General features: G+C 44.0%; 1 protein-coding gene across 2 annotated transcripts in view; it reads right to left on the bottom strand.

Annotated features, from left to right (window-relative positions):
* trpc7b (transient receptor potential cation channel, subfamily C, member 7b) overlaps positions 1–22,500 on the bottom strand; it is a 52,699-nt gene that overhangs the window by 22,787 nt on the left and 7,412 nt on the right. The window contains exons 3-7 of one of the 2 annotated variants that reach the window (XM_027009643.3): positions 14,974–15,156; positions 12,333–12,497; positions 10,206–10,422; positions 6,679–6,912; positions 1–129 (exon numbers count right to left, since the gene is read on the bottom strand). The exon at positions 1–129 is cut by the window's left edge and continues 136 nt beyond it. In XM_027009643.3, coding sequence (XP_026865444.3) covers positions 1–129; positions 6,679–6,912; positions 10,206–10,422; positions 12,333–12,497; positions 14,974–15,156 — 928 coding nt within the window. The remainder of the gene's footprint in view (positions 130–6,678; positions 6,913–10,205; positions 10,423–12,332; positions 12,498–14,973; positions 15,157–22,500) is intronic. The other variant, XM_081712912.1, reaches the window with a different exon arrangement.

Below are 22,500 nucleotides of genomic sequence, written 5' to 3'. Positions count from 1 at the left end.
TCTGCAGGGGGCCGAAGCTCTCGTTGGCTGGGAGGATGTAGGCGATGCGGGAGAAGCTCAGCACCACGGCGATGGCGTACAGCCCCTCCGAGATGATCTGAGGATCAGAGGGCCTCCACTTATTTCTGGCTGAGGGACATGTGGAGGGGGGGAGCAGGAGACACAAGAAAAAAGGAAAGAAAGAAATGGACTGGTGGTCATTAATGAAAGTGGCTCAGCGTACATTTGAATCCCAAACAAACAGTACATACCCATAAGACATGCCGATACACGCCTACACGCCTACTCACCAGCCACTTTATTAGGTACATGTGGCAGCAACTAAGTGCGTCCGGGAATGTAGGCATGGTCAAGATGACCTTCTGAAGTTCAAACCGAGCAGAAGAATGGTGATGGAAGTCACCGTGATTGTGGCGAGGCTGTTGGCGCTAGACAGGCTGGTCTGAGTATTGAAACCGCTGATCTGTCGAGTGAGTGGCACTTCTCTGCTGGTGCCTAGGTGAGGTCAGAGGTCAGAGGAGAATGGCCAGATTGGTTCGAGCTCATAGAAAGGCTACAGTAACTCAAAAAACCACTCGTTACAACCGGGGAATGCGGATGAGCTCCTCTGAATGCGCAACACGTGGAACCTTGAAGCCGAGGGGCTACGGCAGCAGAAGGCCACACCGGGTGCTCTTCATGTCTGCTAAGGAGAGGCAACCGAGGCTGAAATTTGCATGGGCTCGCCAAATAGAAAATGAGAAAAACCTGCTCTGGAAAAACCTGGTTGGAATGCAGCCTTGAGAACATGAAAGCATGGATCCATCCTGTCTTGTATCAACTGGTGGTGGTATAATGGTGTGGGGGATATTTTCTTGGCATGCTTTGCCTCCCCTAATACCAACATCATGTAAACTCCACAGCCTATCTGAGTGTTGTTGCTGACCATGTCCATCCCTTTATGACCACAGTGTACCCATCTTCTGATGATTACTTCCAGTAGTAATTACTTCCATGTGCCCCGTCACAAAGATCAGATCATCACAGTCTGGTTTCTTGAACATGACAGTGAGTTCACTGTACTCAGATGGCCTCCACAGTCCCCAGAGCTCAATACAGATAGTGTACCTTTGCGGTGGAACACCTCTGCTTTGTTGTGGATCAGGAAATTTGCATCATGGATTTGCAGTCAACAAATCTCCAGCAACTGTGTGATGTTATCATGTCAATATGGACCAGAATCTCTGAGGAATGTTTCCACCACCTTGTTGAATCTCTGCCATGAAGTATTAAGGCACTTCTGAAGGCAAAAGGGGTCCAACCCAGTACTAGTTAGGTGTACCTAATAAAGTGGCCAGGCCAGTGTGTGTGTGTGTGTGTGTGTGTGTGTGTGTGTGTGTGTGTGTGTGTGTATCTCCAGAGAAGATTCCAGAGTAATGCAGTGTACTGTAGTGAGAGACATTCAAAATTGCTGTAAAGAGCACAGAGTTTCTAGAGAAACAGAATGTTTCGGACAGAGTTCCTTCATCAGCTGTGCAAGCAAAGTGCTTCTGAATTAGTAGTAGGAGGAGCCAGTTTATGTATGAAGCTATTTAGTAGCTATTTAAATCAGAACATTCCATGGAGTTCTAACATTCCGAGTGTGGATCCGTTTTCTTTGAGTTTCCTAATTTCCTGGTGGTCCAAAGGTGATCAACAAATGATTAGCAAACCTTCTCTTGGTTCCAGTGTGACACTGATTACATCTCTTGCAAGTAATACCGTAGACAACTCTTGCAGTAGAAGAATAACAATTGATCCTTTCATGCATTTCATGCGGCTGTGCTCATAAATGTACATGTAGCACATCTAGAGTGGTTGCAGGCTACAGTACCACAGTTATTATTTTATTTGTCATTTATCTAACTCAAGATGAGCATGTCTTTGATGTTTATATCATGTCTGAAGGATATATATATATATATATATATATATATATATATATATATATATATATATATATATAAGTCCAGGTTGAGCAAAACATGTACTGTGTATGTAGCTTTAAATGTGTTATTTTAAATCCATCATGGCTGATGTGACTGTGGTAAACTATGATGCGTTTTTGTTCTAAAATTGGTAAATCTTTTCAAAAATCACACAAAAGAACACACACTTCTGCTTTTCTCTCTGCTTCAGTCTCTAACTTCTCTCTCTCTTTCACTCTCTCTCTTTTCTCTCAGTGTCCCTCTGCCCTCTAGTCATCTCTACTTCCAGTAGGGCAGTGAGGCATGTCATAACCACTTTGCACCAGTAGAGAGCAGCATTGATAACTAATACAGGAAGAGACTACTATACAATACTATACATACATACTATAGAGAAACCACAATGAGATCTGGATTCAATAGTCACATCCAAACCACTGTTCGACACTAGTACTGTACGTTAGGGTTCAGAATCTGTGAAGAAAACTTCTGCGTGAGAGAATCCCAGACACCGCCATCCGTCTGGATGGGCTCGCTTCATTACGTGCAAACAGAAATCCAGCTATGTCTGGTTATGCTCAAGGAGGGGGGTCTGTGTGCCTATATCAACACAGAATGGTGTGAGAATTCCATGCTAGTCTCCAGGCACTGCTCACCACTTAAATGTAGACCATGTAATCTAACGTGGGATTCGCCACTGAGCTCATAGCTGTGGTGAACAACCCCACCCGCCCCCACCTCTCCAACAACAACGTGAAAGAGGCACTCTATCAACTGCATTGGCCTATTAGCAAACTGCAGAACACATAGCCAGATGGACTTTTTATCGTCACCAGAGATTTAAATCATGCAAATCTCAAGTCTGCGCTCCTGAAATTCCATCAGCGTGTAGACTTCACAAGTGGGGTGAACATGTTGGATCTTGTTTACATAAACATCCCCAACGCATACTGAGCAGAGCCCTGTTCCCTCCTCAGACATTCAGACCACATCTGATATGTTAATTCCAGCATACAGACAACTTTTCAGATGCTCCACACCAGTTCTGAAACAAGTTCAAACCTAGCCAGCAGGAGCCATCCATGTTCTTCAGGACTGTTTTAGCATACTGCGTGTGGCACATTTAGGGAAGCTGTAACTGATGTTGACTCCAGTAACCTGGAGGAGTATACAGCACCAGTGACATCATCAGCTACATCAGCACTAAAACCATCACCACTCTCCCCAACCAGAAACCATAGAAGAGTGCTGAGGTGTGTGTGCTGCTGAAGACCCATGATGCACCTTTCACAGCAGGTAACAAAGTGGCTCACAACAGCAAGGGCCAACCTACCCCTGGCTATAAGGGATGCAAATCCCACACATGCTCAGAGAATCTCGGGACACTTCCAGAACTCATATGACACGCGTGGCAGGGTACCGAGGCCGTCCAATTACAGGACAACATTTCCTGCCTGTGATAGGGACGCTGCCCTTGAAAATGTGCTGAATGACTTCCATGCACAGGTTGAAGCACAGAGACAATGTTGCAGCAAGAAAGCCCACCCCTCCTCCCAATGAACAGGTGCTATGCCTGACCATGGCTGATGTAAAAAAACCTCTGCGCAGAGTTAACCCACAGAAGGTCGCTGGACTAGACAGCAGTCCTGGTACAGTGCTCAGAGGACGTGCAGACAAGCTGACAGATGATGTCACGGGCATCAACCTATCCCTTAGGAGCACCACCGTGCATACATACTTCAAGGCCACCACCGTTGGCCTTGAGTCACACTCTCACACATCGTGAAGAGCTTCGAGACACTTGTCATGAGGCACATCAGGATACAGTTGCCGCACTCAATGGACCCCGTATAGTTCACATACCACCCCAACCGCTCAACAGATGACGCAATCGCCAGTACCCTTCATCTGGCGCTTACCCACCTGGATGGAAAGGACACGCATTGGAATGTTGTTCATAGACTTCTGTTCAGCGTTCCATGCCACCATTCCTCAGCATTGAAAAGCTGAGACTACTGGGCCTGAATGCCACCCTCTGTAATTGGATCCTTTACTTTCCCACTGGGATACCCCAGTCCGTCTGGATCAGGAGCAACGTCTCCCGCACTGCTGCTTTTAGAACTGGGGCTCCCTACAGAGAATAGTGAGGACAGCCAAAAAGATCGGCGCCCCTCTCAACTCCAACATGGTCATTTACAGCACATGCTGTCTCTGCAAAGCCATCAGCATTGCGATTGATCCCACACACCCCTCACACAAACTCTTCTCTCACCTGCAGTATGGGAAGAGGTACCACAGCAATCGAGCCATTACAGCCAGAGTGTGCAACAGTTTCACTCCCCATGCCATCAGCCTCCTCAAATCCCAGTGACTGACAACAAATACCGAACAAATATTGTATTGCATTTGACAATACTACATTCTTAAATTAGTGTACTGGCTCCTGCATGCTATAAGCGTATCTGTTAAAATATCACAATATAGTATGTCTTGGTGACCTGTACGGTTTTGTCCTATATGTTATCTCTATTTTCATATTTATTGTCTACACTTACATGTTCTTCTTTTGTGTTGGACCATGGTCTTGGAGAACTGTTATTTTGTTTCACTGCATACCTGTATACAGCTGAAATGACCATAAAAAGCTTCTTGACTTGACTCCCTTGACTTGCCTTGGAATTAAGCCAGCTGGAGTTCATGCTAGGAGAAGCTGTCACTCTTATGTCACAGGCAGGAGAAGCAGGGAGAAAGACTGCCATTCTTAAAATTCAAAATTAATCCACATATACCAACTCGTGAGGGTGAACCTGAGCTTTGTTTAATCTTATACCAAATGAGTAAGTAGAGACAGACACTGAGTCTGTCAACGGTTTCTTATCAGTCTGGATGTGAGTTCCATGTTATTGGTGTTCATTAAGTATTGAGGATACAAGGTGTCTGCAGGCATCCCCAAGTCAGATTTAATACTTTTTTTTACTGCTACTTCAAATATATTTTAAGACTATTTTTGCAGTAAGGATATACAAAAATAAAATCATTTTGAATAACTCTTAAATAAATATTATATTGTAAATACAGTCATTGAGGAACAGATACTTTCCGAATAATGTTGAAGGCTCATTTGTTGAGGAATAAGAACACTGAATAACCCAAATGGGTGGGAAACAGACAAAATCTGACAGAAAAAAAATATAGCTAGCTAAATTAGACAGAGTTTGTACAAAAACGACACGACAACGTTAAAAATGAACACAGATCTGTCTATGCGATCTTTTCTTATGGTAGCTTGCTAGTGATAGCTTAGCCAGAGAGCTATGTTAATTTGTAATGTTCAAACGTAACTAGCTATATAAAACTAGAGCTAAGCACAGAGAAGAGGGTGGTGGAATGGGGCGGAGACACAGAGGAGGAGGGGTGATTCCCGAAATCATTTGAATCCATATTTGCAAAATATGTAGCTAGCTAAACTATTAAAATTTGAGTGAAACGTGGATAGCATCAGATAAAACAGCTTGACTAGAATTTTCTGTCAAGTTCTACCACAACTTGCTAGCTTCCTGGGCTAATGCCATTTGTCTGTATATTCTAACAAGATTTAACAGGACCAAAAAATGTTATTTAGTTTAAAAAAAACCCCAAAACGCTCTGTTATAGCCGCTCTGTTCAGTTCCTCATTGCAAGGTATTGCACATTTGTTTTGGAAAGAATACTGAGCGGTATCTTTGCCCTGGCTTTTGGTATCAACTTTGTTCATGTTTTTGATTGCGGCTTTTGGATTTGTCCTTCTGTTATGGTCATAAGCTGTTTTAAAAATTACGCAGATTAGTTGATTCAGTGAATTTCTCCTCTGATGATGTACAGGCTTGACAAATGATCAGTTCCCTAACTGCGTTCTCCGGGTGCAGTGGAGTGATTCAGATTTTTTCCCCACCAACATAACTTAAGAATAGAAATTGCGCCACAAATCTCTTAACCAAATATATCAAAATGTAGCACCAGGCAGTTTTCGGATTTACAACTGGTGATTAGGCGACCGTGTTAGTGACTGGAATTTTTTTTCTAAAATTTGAATGGATCGACGACAAAGATACACGTCTGAAGAATACATTTAAGCCCACGCAGTTTCAAATCTAAGCCAATTTAAGACTCATTAGTGCCTTACATTTGGAAAATGTCATTTCAGACAAATGAATACTTTTTAAGGACCTGCAGGCACCCTGCTGAATATCTTGCATCAACTCAAGCGATGAGTCATCAGTGACTGAAGCTCTGAGCAGCCTTTTTTTCATGTTTTGAAACTCAAGTCTTTTTCTTAAACAAAACCTGACTGCCAACACGACGTTCTGTTGTCATGACTTTACTATGATCGTAAATGAGAAATACAGCATTTCAACACAATACCTCTCCTGCATACAAACTAACCTCGAAAATGAACCTGGAGAAGGGGGTGGATGTTTGTCCGTTTTGCTTACGCAGAGTTGTCAGAAAGGCACAGAGAAGGGCATGCACAGACACAAACATTTAGAGTCTGAGGAGGTCACACTAAGGTAAACAAACTGCAGCTTCGTGGCAAATCTGAGGTAAATTACAATGATTTGAGAATACAGTAAAAAATATGGAAAATACACAGCATGGCACTGGAAATTGCTGCCAGTAAATGACTGTAATTGTGAAATGTACTAGACCTCCAAGTGGCGTAACACAAATAAACTGCTGCTGGTGGATTACTCACCATACGTGAAGTAGGCGACGTCGGCGGGTAGGGAGGCATTGCTGATGTCATGGTTGGGGACGTGGAGGTCCACGTAGAGCTGGGCCTTAGATGCTTTCAGGAAGGCCATGAGGCGTGCTGTGAAGGACGCCACGAAGATAGACAGCATCCCAAAGTCCAGAACGTTCCACAGGTGCAAGACATATTCCCTTGGGCCATCAGACCAAATCTCCTTGCACTCGGACCATATCATACCTGAAAGACAGATGTCCGAAAAACATGCAAAAACATAAAAGTGACAAAACACACACAAAAAGACATACAGAAACACCAAATACTATCCAACCTGATCATGCCCAAGAGGGCTACACCAATTACTATAAATGTGCACACATAAAAACACCTATATATGAACATTCCAGTGTGTAGAATTGCTCAAAACACTTGGGAGGTATTATAATACTTCTCCCCACTGCACAAGATTAGAAACACACACACACACACACACACACACACACACACACACACACACACACACACACACACACACATGCACACACACACACTCATATGTAGAGGGGTGCAAATGTAGTCATTGACTTATTGTACAGGATCTATGCTACACAAAAATATGTGGACACCTGAGCATCATATCTACATGAGCTTGTTGGACATCCCATTCCAAAACTCAGGTGTCAATCTCACCCCTCACCCCTCCCCACAACCCCAACCTCAAACCCACCCCCCTCACCAACCCCAACCATAACCCTCACCCCAACCCCAACCCCCGTTCTTGGGGCCTGCGCACTTTTTGCAGAGGTTTTCTGCAGGACTGTGGAGCATTTCTGAGGAAATGACGATGGATGAGAAGGGCTCTTTGCTGGGCAGTCACCAAACTCGTCAAAGCATGTCGTTATGGTGCTCACTTTATGCACAGGGGAGCACTCATGGTGGAAAAAGGGCAGGGCATTCCCAGATCTGTGCCACTACACTGGAAGCATATCACTGCATAAAAGGCCGTAACACTGAGCAAGAGCAGGACACGAGTGCTTTTGTTCAGGACCATTCCAAAGTCATAGTCATGGTTACAGTCCAGGGTTGGAATGCTGGGAGACAAAGATATAAAACTAGAAAACACCTAACAAAGGGATGGAAGGAATGCAGATGCATGGACATGTACGGAAAGTCAAACAAGCAGGAAGTAATGACCCACACACAAATGGGTAAGCAGGAAGTAATGACCAATGAACAAATGAGGAAGCAGGAAGTAATGACCAATGAATAAATGGGTAAGTAGGAAGTAATGACCCACAAAGACAGGAAGCCAATATATATATATATACACATACAGAGGATAATTAGGGGGAAATGAGACCCAGGAGTAAAGAAGGATTGACAGGGATAACATGAGAGAGGTCAGAGACTAGACGAATCCGAAACAAAAACAGAAAACCACACCACAAACCACAGGGCCATGGAAATTGCAATGCCAGAGAGGGGAAACCATGATAAATGTCTTTGTGTGCTGTAGTATTAACACTACCCCTCAATGGAACTGAAGGCCTTATCTCGAACCCTGAAAAGCAACCCCAGACAATTATCCCCCCTCCGCCAGACGTTACTGTCAGCATTAAGCATTCTGGTAGGTAGCTTTCTCCTGCCATCCATCAGACTGCCAGAATGACTCATCCTTCCAGAGTGCAGGGATAGTGTGCTTTATGCCACCTCAGCTGACATCTGGCATTGCACATAGTGAACTTAGGCTCGCGTACATCCGCTCGGCCATGGAAAGCCATTTAACAACGTTCTAAACGCATGGTTCCTGTGCTGGTGTTGCTTCCAGACACAGTGTGGAACTTCACAGGATGTGATGAAAGTGATCTGGTGCTGCTAGATAGAACAGCAGAACAGATGTTTCGTGGAATGGCTTTATCCCCTGACAGTTACTGAGGCACTGAGCGCTTCAGTATGACCCATTCTACTGCCTGTATTTGACTAAAGAGATCACGCGGCTACTGGGGCAGACTATGTGCCGGTGTGAGTGACACACACACACGTACACACATACACACGCACACACACAGCTCTTGGTGGCTGTTGTTAATGGCAATGAAGATGGGATAAGGATGGAACTGTATCATTACCCAACAGACATGCACACAAACATGTATGATAGTAGGGTAAAAGAGGGGGATGATAATTAAATGAAAAGAGTAACAGGCAGAAAAGTGATTGGAGGAGAGACAAAGAGACAGAAAGAGAGAGAGAGAGAGAGAGAGAGAGAGAGATAGAGAGAGAGACAGAGGAAAGAAATGGAGAGAGATCAGAGAAACAGACAGAGAGAGCAAACTAGTGCTGAGGCATTAAAACAGTCCCTGAACCCCCCCCCAACCAGCCATCATCTACTGCTTCCGCTCTCTTTGAGCTCTCTCTCTCTCTCTCTCTCTCTCTCTCTCTCTCTCTCTCTTTCTCTCTCTCTTTCTCTCTCTCTCTGCTACATTCTACCACTTGACACTATCTACTTTCTGAATTCACCTAGGTTCAGCGACTCTTCAGCGCTAACATTGCGATTCAATTTTCCGCACCTAAATAAAATGATAAAATAAAAAAATTCCAAAATATCAGCGAGCTCACATACAAGCAAAGCTGTCATTGCCAAATCCCTGGCCTTTACCTGCACAACCATTAAATAGACAAAGGCTTGGTTGGTTGTTTTTTGCACTAGGAAGGTGTCAGCTAAATGGCGTAAATGTAAGTCCTTGCACGGCTCCCAGTAGCTGAGCTAAGTCATGTTAATGTCATGCTAATGCCACGCAGGTTGGGATAGCCACAGGTGACGGGCATCACAGAGGCAGGGCTAATGTCCTGAACATGGACAAGAAAGGCAACGATTTTTAAACCCGTTTTCTACTGAAACTGGAATCTCTTTACTGCAACTTCCCCTCCAGGGGAGAAGCATATGAGATCCCATAAGTCCATGTCACAAAGATGACACGTCATTTTTACCTGCCAAAAGATAAAGCTAATCTGTTTCTTTTGCTGTACTGAAGTGTCAAGGGTGGTTACTGTCTGTCACATGGGCCAATACAGGCACCCGAGCCAACGTCAACGGTATACGATGATGAGCAGCGAAGTTGCCAGCGCAGTTTAAAAAAGAAAACATTTGCTATCACCTCAGCTTCAAGAGAAAGTTAGTGACAGGAAGTTGAGGCGGTTAGTGTGTGGAGAGGCATTCCTGCAGACACGTTTTCTAATTTACTGTTGCCTCTGATTACTGTAACGCAGCATGAGCTCGCAGTGCACTCTGGGTTTAGACATCCTCCTCCAATCACAACAGTGTCAGAGAAGCCAGACGTGCTGATTATTAGAGAGAAACACTAATATCCTTGTAGAGGCTTGAAACGGTTGATTACATATTTGAGACATATTTGATGATGTCCGTAATCAACAGTGGCAAAATTTCCCTGTTACAATAAAAAGGTAAGTACAATAAACAATAAGATCACGAAAGGACAGCACGCCCTGTCCCAGCATGCACCAGTGCTTACCCAGCACCCATTTCATGATGAGGAGCTCCGTCCAGGAGAACTGCGTGGTCTTGACCCTGAAGACCTGGCGAGGGTGGTCAGTAATGGTCTCGTTGGGAAGGTTCTTCACTCCTTCGAAGCGGTCAGATGCGTTCAGAACCAGCAGCCCCAGGAAGATGGTGAAGGAGACAGCATGGGCCACAAACTTCATAAAGGGGCTCCTCAGGATCTGGCCCAGCTAGGGCCCGGCACACAGAGGAGGGGTGGTGGAATGGGGTGGGCACAGAGAGGAGGGGTGGTGAAAGGTGGGCGGGGACAGAGAGGAGGGGTGGTGGAATGGTACGGGCATAGAGAGGAGGGGTGGTGGAAGGTGGGCGGGGACAGAGAGGAGGGGTGGTGGAAGGTGGGTGGGGACAGAGAGGAGGAGGGGTGGAATGGGGCGGGCACAGAGAGGAGGGGTGGTGGAAGGTGGGCGGGGACAGAGAGGAGGGGTGGTGGAAGGTGGGTGGGGACAGAGAGGAGGAGGGGTGGAATGGGGCGGGCACAGAGAGGAGGGGTGGTGGAAGGTGGGCGGGGACAGAGAGGAGGGGTGGTGGAAGGTGGGCGGGGACAGAGAGGAGGGGTGGTGGAAGGTAGGCGGGGACAGAGAGGAGGGGTGGTGGAAGGTGGGTGGGGACAGAGAGGAGGGGCGGTGGAAGGTGGGCAGGGACAGAGAGGAGGAGGGGTGGTGGAATGGGGGCGGGCACAGAGAGGAGGGGTGGTGGAATGGGGCGGGGACACAGAGGAGGAGGGGTGGAATGGGGATGATGATTTAGAAAAAGTATAAAAATGAAAAGCATAGATAAGACAAAAGAAAGGAGAAATATAAAAAATGGAAATAAATATGGATTTTAGAGAGATGATAAAGGATTAAATAATGAGGAAGGAAACTGGTATATATTATACTCCTCCAGGACATCATATTTTTTACAGCAGTTCACAAAATGTGTTTAGTAGACTGAATGAATAGTATGATGTAAAATGCAATCTAAAAATGTGTGTACAAAATTGCCTGTGTGTGTGTGTGTGTGTGCAGCAAAGTGTCACTTAGCATTTAAGAAAAGTGGCACATTCTATTAATCTGAAAAAATGAGAAAAGACCAGACACATCCATGCACAAATAAACACATATAAAACCCTCCTTGAAGCCATTTAAATTAAATAGACCTGGAAATCCCACTGAGTACAAACACACACACATATACAGACATAGACACAATCTATATGATCTCGTCACTGCTGATTGCCGTTGGCATGCAGACAGCCATTTATTTTTCATTGTCACATGTAAACAAGCCTATCAATAAATCTAGCAGTGTTTCCTCCCTGCAGCATCTACACTAATATCTGCCCGACTGGGCCAGTTCACCGTGCACACTGGAGGTACTGGGTATTCTGGGTAATCACCAGGCACTTGGAACATCTCAACAGGGTAATCACACCTGGAAGAACCAGGGTTTCCCCCACTCATTTCACCACAACTGATCCTGGTTCTGGTTCCACTGGCTCAGCGTCTGACTGGCTCAGTGTCTGATTGGCTCAGCGTCTGACTGGCTCAGCGTCTGATTGGCTCAGTGTCTGACTGACCCGGGCTCTGATTACTTGCACTGGGGTGAGAAACAGCAGAGGTGGCATCGTGCCAGGGATGGTGTTCATGGTGTAGAAATCAGGACGCTGTTTGATCTTTGGTTGATGGTCCTCTCTTCTGTTCTATCTGCTCTGCTCTTTCTTTTCATCTTGTTTTCATGAGTCTCTCCTTTTTTTTCCCTCTTGCACACATCACGGCTCTCACTTTCTCTCTCTCTCCATCTCAAAATCTTCCAATTTTTAATGGTCTCTTTCAAACAGACATAATGAAATGTAATTATAGACAAATCTTCTCTCAGAGAACATGCAGGATACACATACACACACACACACACACACACACACACACACACACACACACACACATACACACACACACACACACACACACACACACAAATTTGCACCCAGCACTTCATATGATCAGGTTTTTAGGGAAGAATAGAAATAATCTGATATTAGCCTCTGTGTGTGTGTGTGTGTGTGTGTGTGTGTGTGTGTGTGTGTGTGTGTGTGTAGTACCTTGCTGCAGGGCACAATCCAGTATGCTATGGCGAGAAAGGGCAGTCCTACAGTCACACCCAGCACTGTCAGACACTTCACCCCTACAGACTGCTGCCTCAGACCAGACAGATTCTCATACCACAGAGTTAACAACTGCTGCTGGCAGTTAGGGTGTGCTACAAACTAGAGAGAGAGAGAGAGAGAGAGAGAGAGAGAGAGAGAGAGAGAGAGACTGTGAACCTTTATATTTTTTACAAAGAATGCACTGAAGGTACTTTAGAGTGACACAAAAAAAAAAAATGTATATAAAAAACTGACATACAAGTGTAATCACTCAGTTTATGTGCATATGTGCATTTAAAAAGAAACTTGTGAAACGTGTTTGTGACCCTCATACATCTGCATCTGAGAGAGAATCATGGGAAATGTGAGCAGATTACACAGACAGGCGAGGAGATATCAGCAGCGTGGCTGATTACATATTCCACTCAATTTACTCGAGTTCCAGCAATTAGCGGTGGCCAGCTTCGTGCGCCCCTTTCGCCAGGCCTCGACTACACCCTCAAATCACGCGCACATGCAAAAAGACAGAAACGTCTCTTTAGATCTCGGCGCAGGTCAAGCAATCAGAAAGACTGAGCACAAAGGAATATTAATAACCTTCTGTTCAGGGGAGCTTTACTGAACTGGTAAAAGAGAGATTAGTACTGAGTTTATATTGTTTCACACTCCACAAACAGTAACGTAAAAAAGATTTCACTTAGAAATGGTCTCCATGAATTCAATATTCTTTCTTTTTCTTTCTTTCTTTCTTTCTTTCTTTCTTTCTTTCTTTCTCTCGCTCTCTTGATCTGGATAGTGATCTGGATAGAACACTGGGAGAGCTTTGCTGCATCACTGCACACGTCAAGCTGAATGCATCCTGACGGATGTGCTCGGCGTAACGCTGATATCAAAACGGATGCATAACCCTAAGGTCACCCTAACCCTGCACCTGGTTGCCACAGCAACGGCCCCCCAATCTGAGAGCTCTGATTGGATGCTGATGATAATGACAGCGTTGCTGACCATCTTCCTACCCTCCTCCAGAACAGTGCAGTGCTTAGCATTTAGATCGCATCTTCTCTCTCTCTCTCTCTCTCTCTCTCTCTCTCTCTCTTGTGTACACACAAACAAACACACACATGATGTGCAGGAGAACTTACAGTATTAATATTAACACTTGATATTAACAATTGCCCAGCACAGTTTTTTTTCCCATCTGTGCTGAGTGAGTGTGCATGTGTGCGTTAGTTTGACACTACGGAGCAGAGGATTAAGATCATCAAAGTCCAGAAGTCTGATATTTACATGTGTGTGTGTGTGTGTGTGTGTGTGTAGAGAGAGAGAGAGAGAGAGAGAGAGAGCCAGCAAGACAAATACAAACCCTGCAACAACACACACACACAGACATGTGCACACTCACAGACACACACACGCACACGCATACACACACACACACACACACACACAAGGCCAGTGAAAACCAAGCTGTGGAGGACACATACAGTTCAGCAACATAGATGGCACTCCGTAATGAGAGGCAACACTACAGACACAAGACGCCTTTAATATGTTGGCCAGTGTGTCACTGCAGACATGAAGTGACTTAAATACCACTAGTCACAGAAATACCTAATTAACTAATTACGTTCTCATTCTCTTTCTGTCTCTCTCAGTTCTACACTAGAATTACTTGTCATAGGCATTTGATAACAAGGGAGGGTTCCAGGGTTCCAGGTTCAGCAGACTCACTTTGTATTCAGTAATTATAGTTTGGATTTGACCTTGTGACCTTGTTCCACATCCAGGAAGCCTAAGTATGCTTTCAAAATAGTTTTATTAATATTCAGTCTTAGCACTGGCAACAATCCCAAGACCGTGTTGTAGGACTGGGTAGGAATGCATTCTCTTTGTTCTAGAATCAGAGAGCATTCTCTTTGTTCTATAATCAAAGCGCATTCTCTTTGTTCTAGAATCAGAGAGCATTCTCTTTGTTCTATAATCAAAGCGCATTCTCTTTGTTCTAGTATCAGATAGCATTCTCTTTGTTCAACAATCAGATAACATTCTCTTTGTTCTAGAATCAGAGAGCATTCTCGTTGTTCTAGAATCAAAGTGCATTATCTTTGTTCTAGAATCAGATAACATTTTCTTTGTTCTAGAATCAAAGAGCATTCTGTCTGTTCACTGAGTGCCAAAACAAGTAGAGTATCAAGCAACAGAGGTTGAGATGAGAGCGGAGCCCTGGGCGAGCCCAGAGAAACCCCGTGGAGATATCAGGGTGTTCCTGAGGCGTTGACAGCAATGAATTAAAGCCATGCTTGAGCAGCGTTCAACCTTCCCTCTTCTGGAAGCAGCAGGCCTACACCAGGGATACTGCAGGGATACAGCAGGCCTACAGCAGGGATACAGGAGGGACACAGCAGGGATACAGCAGGGATACGGCAGGGATACAGCAGGCCTACAGCAAGGATACAGCAGGGATACAGCAGGGATATAGCAGTCCTACAGCAGGGATACAGCAAGGATACAGCAGACCTACAGCAGACCTACAGCAGGGATACAGCAGGCCTACAGCAGGGATACAGCAGGGATACAGCAGGCACAGGGAGCTGACCTTCTTAACCTCATATTTGATGGCGAGCTTGACCCGGCTCAGACAGGGCCGCTGGTGCTCCGCCGGCGGGTTCTGGTCCACGTCACCATTCAGGATGGCTTCCACCTCCTCTGTGTCTCGGCACAGGTCCAGAATCCCCACCACAAAATCCTTACACTGCATGGACAACTTACGGTAGTCATTCTACAGAGAGAGAGATACAGAGAGAGAGACAGAGAGAGAGAGAGAGAGAGAGAGAGAGAGAGAGAGAGAGAGAGAGAGAGAGAGAGAGAGATATGAGGGAGGGGCCAAGAGACAGTGAAATAAGGATTTCACAAAAAATAGGAGCATATTAGATTTAACTGACTGCTCATATTCTCTCTCTCTCTCTCTCTCTCTCTCTCTCTCTCTCTTTTTTTCTCACTCTCGCTCTGTCACACACACAGATACACACAACATAATCTCATCACTGTTTGAAACAGATTTAATATCAGAAGTGTTTCCCGTGTTTAAATAGAATAAGCCCGTCATACTTTAGCTATGCTAATGCTTTCTGTAACAGGAGCAATTTGTGGAAATTGCTATAAAATTCCCAAGGTGCTTCTTAACTGCTTTCATTTTAATTTGCTGTGCACATTTACAAAGAATGTCATAACACAATTCTGGAGTCTTTAGAGTTTATAAAGAATGACATAACAGATACTGGAGTCTTTAGAGTTTATAAAGAATGACATAACATAATTCTGGAGTCTTTAGAGTTTATAAAAAATGACATTACACAATTCTGGAGTGTTTAGAGTTTATAAAGAATGTCATAACAGGATTTTGGGGTATTTAGTGTTTATGAAGAATGTCTTAACACGATTCTGGTGTGTTTAGCATTTATAAAGAATGACATAACATGATTCTGGATTCTTTAGTTTATAAAGAATGACATAACACAATTTTGGAGTCTTTAGAGTTTATGAAGAATATCATAAAACAATTATGGAGTCTTTAGAGTTTATAAAGAATGACCACAAGATTCTGGAGTCTTTAGCGTTTATAAAGAATGACATAACATGATTATGGAGTATTTAGCATTTATAAAAAATGCCATAACTCAATTCTGGAGTCTTTAGAGTTTATAAAGAATGACATAACAATTCTGGCAGCTTTAGAGTTTATAAAGAATGACATAACATGATTATGGAGTATTTAGCATTTATAAAGAATGTCATAACTCAATTCTGGAGTCTTTAGAGTTTATGAAGAATGACAACAATTCTGGCGGCTTTAGAGTTTATAAAGAATGACAACAATTCTGGCGGCTTTAGAGTTTATAAAGAATGACATAACACAGTTCTGTAGTATTTAAAATTTATAAAGAATGACAACACGATTCTGGAGTATTTAGCGTTTATAAAGAATGTCATAACTTAATTCTGGAGTGTTTAGCATTTAGAAAAAAATGACAACACGATTTTGGAGTTTTTAAAGTTTATGAAGAATATCATAACACAATTATGGAGTCTTTAGAGTTTATAAAGAATGACAACACAATTCTAGAGTCTTTAGAGTTTATAAAGAATGACAACACAATTCTAGAGTCTTTAGAGTTTATAAAGAATGACATAACAATTCTGGAGGCTTTAGAGTTTATAAAGAGTGACATAACACAATTCTGGAGTCTTTAGCATTTATAAAGAATGCCATAACACAGTTCTGGAGTATGTAGTTTATAAAGAATGACAAAACACGATTGTGGAGTCTTTAGCATTTATAATGAATGTCATAACACAATTCTGGAGTCTCTAGCATTTAGAAAGAATGAAATAACACCATTCTGGAGTCTTCAGCATTTATAGAGAATGACAGAACACCATTCTGGAGCCTTCAGAATTCATCCGTTAGCTGGTAACAACACTGACAGCTGTCCAGTGGCGAAGATGAACCCATAGCATGGATTCACAGCGTCTGACGTATGGCACCCCACACACTCGCTGTCACACACAAGCGTATGTGCTATGCTTCCCATACACAGTGGGAAGAAAATGCTGATATGTAAAACCTGGGTTTAAAGTAGAGCAAAATTGCAAAATCTGACTCTCACTTAGAGAAAGATTCTAGACTCATGTGAAGAGTTTAGACTCAGAAACGCAGGGAGCACATCTCACGTCTTACGTCTCATTAACGATATAAGGCAAGCCGCTGGAGCACGTAAGCAGCACCATGTTCCACCAGTTATCTGACCGGGAACACTCATGTAATCTCCACTGTGAAAAAAGCACAGGAGCGCCTCCACTACCCCCTCCGATCCTAACACCTAACCTACTTACAATGATGTGTGTGTGTGTGTGTGTATGTGTGTGTATATATATACACACACACTAGTGCAATTTGTATGTTCTGAAATGTACTTTCCTACTGTATACACTTATTTATGTGTACAAGCTTTGTTGTCTTGTACACATAAATAAGTGTCACAATGTGTTTAACGTCTAATGTTTATTTGTGCATGGAGAAATACAATGTCGCTCAGCGTTGTTTACCGTGTAGTCTGAATGCCAATAAAGTTCACTTTCACTTTGATTTCCGGCAGATCCGACCCTGATCTTAACACCGTGGAACTAATTTTATTTAGGTAGCACCTTTCCTGCTGGCAGCAATTCAAAGCGCTTTACAGAATGAATGATAATGTGATATAAATCATGGTGGAAATGCGTGATGCGTGTTCCTGGCTGGCAGCTGGCCAGGGTATGACGGTGGACAGGAAATAGAAAAAACAGCAAAAGAAAAAACGAAACGAAAAAAAAATAGATGAAATATTCTTAAACCAAAATAAATGATGAATAGGGGGAAAAAAATCTTAAATTGACGACTAGAAAAAGTCTTAAGTTTCTTCATAAAAGTGCTTTTGAACTGAGCAACGCGCAGCCCTTGAGGAAGAGAGTTTCAGAGGTCTGGGCTACTGAGAGATGTCTGTCTGATGACCTAAGTGCCCTAGTAGGAATGCACCTAGCAGCCAATCTCTGAGATATAAAGAAGCATGATAATTCTGGGACATTCTGAACTCGCTGTAACTGTATAATGAGATCAGATACAAGGGCATTAGAATAATCAGGTCTAGATATAACAAACGCAGGCACACATTTGGAAGAGGGAATGTCCCACACCTTTGAAATATTACGACGATGGAAGCCCTTTTACAGATATTACTGATTTGATTTCTAAAATTGAGCTTTCTATCTAAAATGACTTCCAGATTTTTAACGCATTGTTCGACTTCCAAATTCGTGTCACGGTGGGCCGAGCACCCAGCTGGAGCGACACACCCACCGACACACACACATACACACACACTCACACACACCCACACTCACCACACCTGCCCCGCTCCCATTCACTTGATTACTAAGCATGAACACCTGTGCCTTGTGTGCGCGTTTTTTCTTCCCACTGCTATTCTAGCCCACAGATTCTCTCCTCCAGTGCTGGGCATCGCGTGCCCGTACGGCACTACAGACGATGCTCTGCGTTTTCTCCTGGCCCACAGCATCTGTGCACTTTGAGAAGTTACCGATCCCGTCTTTGCTTTTCTTTTGTGACTTTTGGCCGCCTCGCCGCTGTGCTGTTTCCTTGTCTTTATGTATTATGGAGCATAAAGACACATCTTGCTCCATCCCTGCTGCCGTCGGACAGCTGATAAGTAAACTGGTATGTCTCTCCCCTGTGCTTCGATTCCAATAACAGGAACCTCTGTCTGTTTTTTCTGTTTAATTGTTAAAAAGCTCTTAGACCTCTAAGCGTTTATATCACCAACGCATTTGAGCGGTGACATAATAAGTTGGGTATCATCTGCATATTAGTGTTAATTGATATTATGCTTCTTAATTATAGCTGGAAGTGGAAGCATATCCATGTTCAAAAGCAGAAGCCCCAAATCTGACCCCTGGAGCACCCCATGGTGTTTTAATATACAGGTGCCCAGTGCAACATGACCACTCATATACAACTTTAACCAATCTAAGACTCAGCCAGCGAGACCCAAGTTGAATTTTATGATCAGCAGTGTCCACGATGACGCTAAGGTCTAGTAACATAAGCACAGGAAGGTTTTCTGCGTTCATATTAGCTCTCAAATCACACAACACTTTTAAAAGTGCTGTTTCACTACTGTGCTGGACCCAGAAACCAGACTGAAATGTTTTTCATTATGATTGTGTTGAGCTAGGCAGTCAACTGGTTTGATACGGCTTTCAAATTTATTGACAGTATTAAAATTCCATCCTGCTTCCATCCGCCCTCATCTTCCTCTCTGTCCCGCACAAGTTGTAGACAGGGTAATATAAATATACATTCATATACATTCTCCACTACCAGGTCCGGAACGTCCTGCCGGTTGTTGGAGCCCAGCTCGGCGTACGTTCGGTCAACAGGATGGACGGATACCAAGGAAACTGGGTCCCGACCTCACCAGGACCTGCCTGACATTCACTGAGGTGTCAGGGTCCCTACTCAGGTCACTGTGACACATTACAGGGAGAATCAGTGCACCTTACATGATCCTTTACACCAGGGATCTCCAGGCTTCTTCCTGGATAGCTTTCTCTCTGTAGAGTTTAGTAATGAATGCTCCTGATTTCAGATAATTAAAGACCACGACTGTCATAATTGCCTTAATCAGCCAAATCAGGAGGAGGGTTGGCGATCTCTGCATTACATTTAATGGAACAGAGCTGTGCGATGTTCAAAACCATGCTGTTTTCATCACCTCACGAACACACTCATTACTCAATGATTGTAAGAATAATTTAATTGAGCTTTCAGCATTCATTAATTCCTTAATTCTTTTGTGCTTAGAATTTTTCCTTAAGCATGAACAAAACTAAATAAAAGCACAGGTTGTGCAGACCTTGTGTCATGTACAGCTGTTCTCTGCAAAGACCAAAAAACAGACAAACTGAAGGACTGGATCTGCTTCACTAGCATGAAGACTTTTGAGTTCAAATAATTAATGCAATGTTGATGTAGAATGATGTAGTGTTTATTCTGTTTGATTGCAGTATTTGACTCTTTACTCGGTAGTAGACCGTTACCTGATCTGCCAGGAGCCGACGTGCTTCGGTGCTGCGACCACGCTGGCCAAATATGTTACTTCATAATTCATAATGCATTATTTTGACATTGTTCTCATCAAAGCTGTTCTCGTCTCATTCTCGTCTCACAAAGCACGAGTCATTTAGCAACAGTTGCCGACCAACTAAAGCGCGGCAGTCATACAAACTGGCTTTGGCAACATAAAACCAATGTACCATAAGGACATGGGGTTCCTCATATATATATATATATATATATATATATATATATATATATAAATAAATAATAAGTTTGGACACACTTATTCTGTATCTTTATTTTTACTATTTAACACATTTTATCATCAGAAGCGTGCACCCAGACAGGCGTGTACGAGCATTTCACAGGTATGTCTATACCTAGACGGTGTTTATATAGGTGAAGTTAACAGACTTGGTACCTCATTATCTACCGCACGGCTACGGCTCTTAAACTCACTCGCTGTGATACTACTCTACTGAGTCCCGCGTAGTTCTTCACTTCCAAGCGACTTCTGTCTCACAGACACAAGCGTCCTGAACTCTGAGCGCCAAGCCCCGTTGCCATGTTTAAATCATCGTCTCTCATTACTGCTCTGACGGTTTTTCCCAGGAGGAACCTGTCATTTCTGTGTACCTCACATTAACGCTCGTGTATTTGAAATACAATCATATGGCCGCTGAGCCAAGCGTGTCCGTTCAAGTGTGTCTGTGCTTGTCCAGTTAAGCAACGTACTATTATTGTCACATAGTACCCAGTGAAAAACTTTGTATGTTGCATTTACCCGACTAGACTCAGCTAAACATCGCCTCCTCCTCTGGCACTAAGGCACACTAAAAACAGCGCTGTCTCGCCGCATCACCTCCGGTTGTCGTGAAGCGGATCTGCGCTGTAGTGGACAGTAATTGCATTCTGCAGGCTTCATGGGACGCGTCTCGGCGCTTCCCGGTGCTTTCAGAGCTGTGGTGCGATAATGAGTCTCCTTCCAAACACTGCCCCCTGCAGGCCCAACTGCGCTCACTTCGTTACGAGTGAGGAGATGAACGCTGAGTCCAGGACGTGAGTCATCTGAGGCTCCCGGCCTCGGCGGCTGCAACAGCATTGATGATCACTGATGTCACAGATGTGCTTGGGAAGTGTAACGATGCCGTGAACAGCATACAGACAGAAGTGAAGGTGTTTGAGCCTGCTTATGGGTCACTCTCTTAAGAGCTATATACAAAAGAAAAGGTTTAGGTCAAAAGAGGCAGTGATAGAGTGATAGATAAAGTGATAGAGTCTCCATTAAAGTGCATTAGAACCTGTTTAATGATCCCTGGCTTAGTGATTCAACTGTAGCTGAAAGTTAGTTCGCTTTAGTTTAGATTAGTCGTGTGAATGGGGAAAGGACCACAGTATACAGCAAGAACAGACAAAGAAAGAATTACACACCTCGTGAGATGGCACACCTTAAATAGCACAACACAAGCAAATTGTGGCAAAAAAGATTAACGCTAACCAAGAATCAGTAAACGTAACATATACCTATGACCCAGTCAAGCCAAGGCTCACTGAGCAGAAGGCATTCTGATGGTATTTTTTAAAACGCTTCCGTGGATGACAGCTAACCAGAGAGTCATTCATTAGTCCTGGACAGAGTCATGGCAGATGCATGTTTAGCCAGGTGTTTGCAAATGCCCAGATATTTCTCACTGTGTTCAGACCCGATGGCGTCATTCCCGCAAAAGGACACGTGTCCACCGCGTTCTATCCCAAAAGGTCCAATAACAAAAACCGCAGATCTGATCTCAGCGGCGTCTCTGCTGTATCAGGGCAGCCACGTGGGGGCTCTAAGGCTGATCAAAGGTGGCCTTCTCATGTCAGCATGCGCGGTACAAGTGACCATGTGAATACTGGCCCTGGCCAACTGCCTGCACACAGGCACGCGCAGTTATTGAGGTAGGAGCGGTAGTTAATTACACAAACTCCTGCACAGAGAGTCGCTCTCATTTACGGCTCTGTGAGGAGTGGGCACACTGCCAGCTGAGCCCTATTATACATATAAACCACGACCTCCCCTCCTCTCCACTCCCCTCCTCTCCTCTCCCCTCTCCTCCCCTCCCCTTCTCTCCCCTCCTCTCCTCTCTCCCCTCCTCTCCTCCTCTCCTCTCCTCTCCTCTCCTCTCCTCCCCTCCTCTCCTCTCCCCTCTCCTTCTCTCCTCTCCCCTCCTCTCCTCCTCATCCTCTCCTGTCCTCCTCTCCCCTCTCTTCCCCTCCCCTCCCCTCTCTTCTCCTCTTCAATGTCCATCCATGCCACGCAACTTTTACCGTTGCCAATCCTCACCTCTTTAAATTCAAACTAAACATTTTTTAAAATATGTTTGCTAAAGAAGAGCCGTAGAAGAGAATGCCTTACATAGTTATTAATAGGTTAAACCTTCTGTAATAAAAGCAAACCTTTCATTATGATGA

This window comes from Electrophorus electricus, chromosome 4 (genome assembly GCF_041902795.1).
Source record: "Electrophorus electricus isolate QZ-2024a chromosome 4, ASM4190279v1, whole genome shotgun sequence".
NCBI classification, from domain to species: domain Eukaryota; kingdom Metazoa; phylum Chordata; class Actinopteri; order Gymnotiformes; family Gymnotidae; genus Electrophorus; species Electrophorus electricus.
The sequence above is the reverse complement of the archived record's forward strand: the minus strand, read 5'-3'. Positions and strand labels throughout refer to the sequence as shown.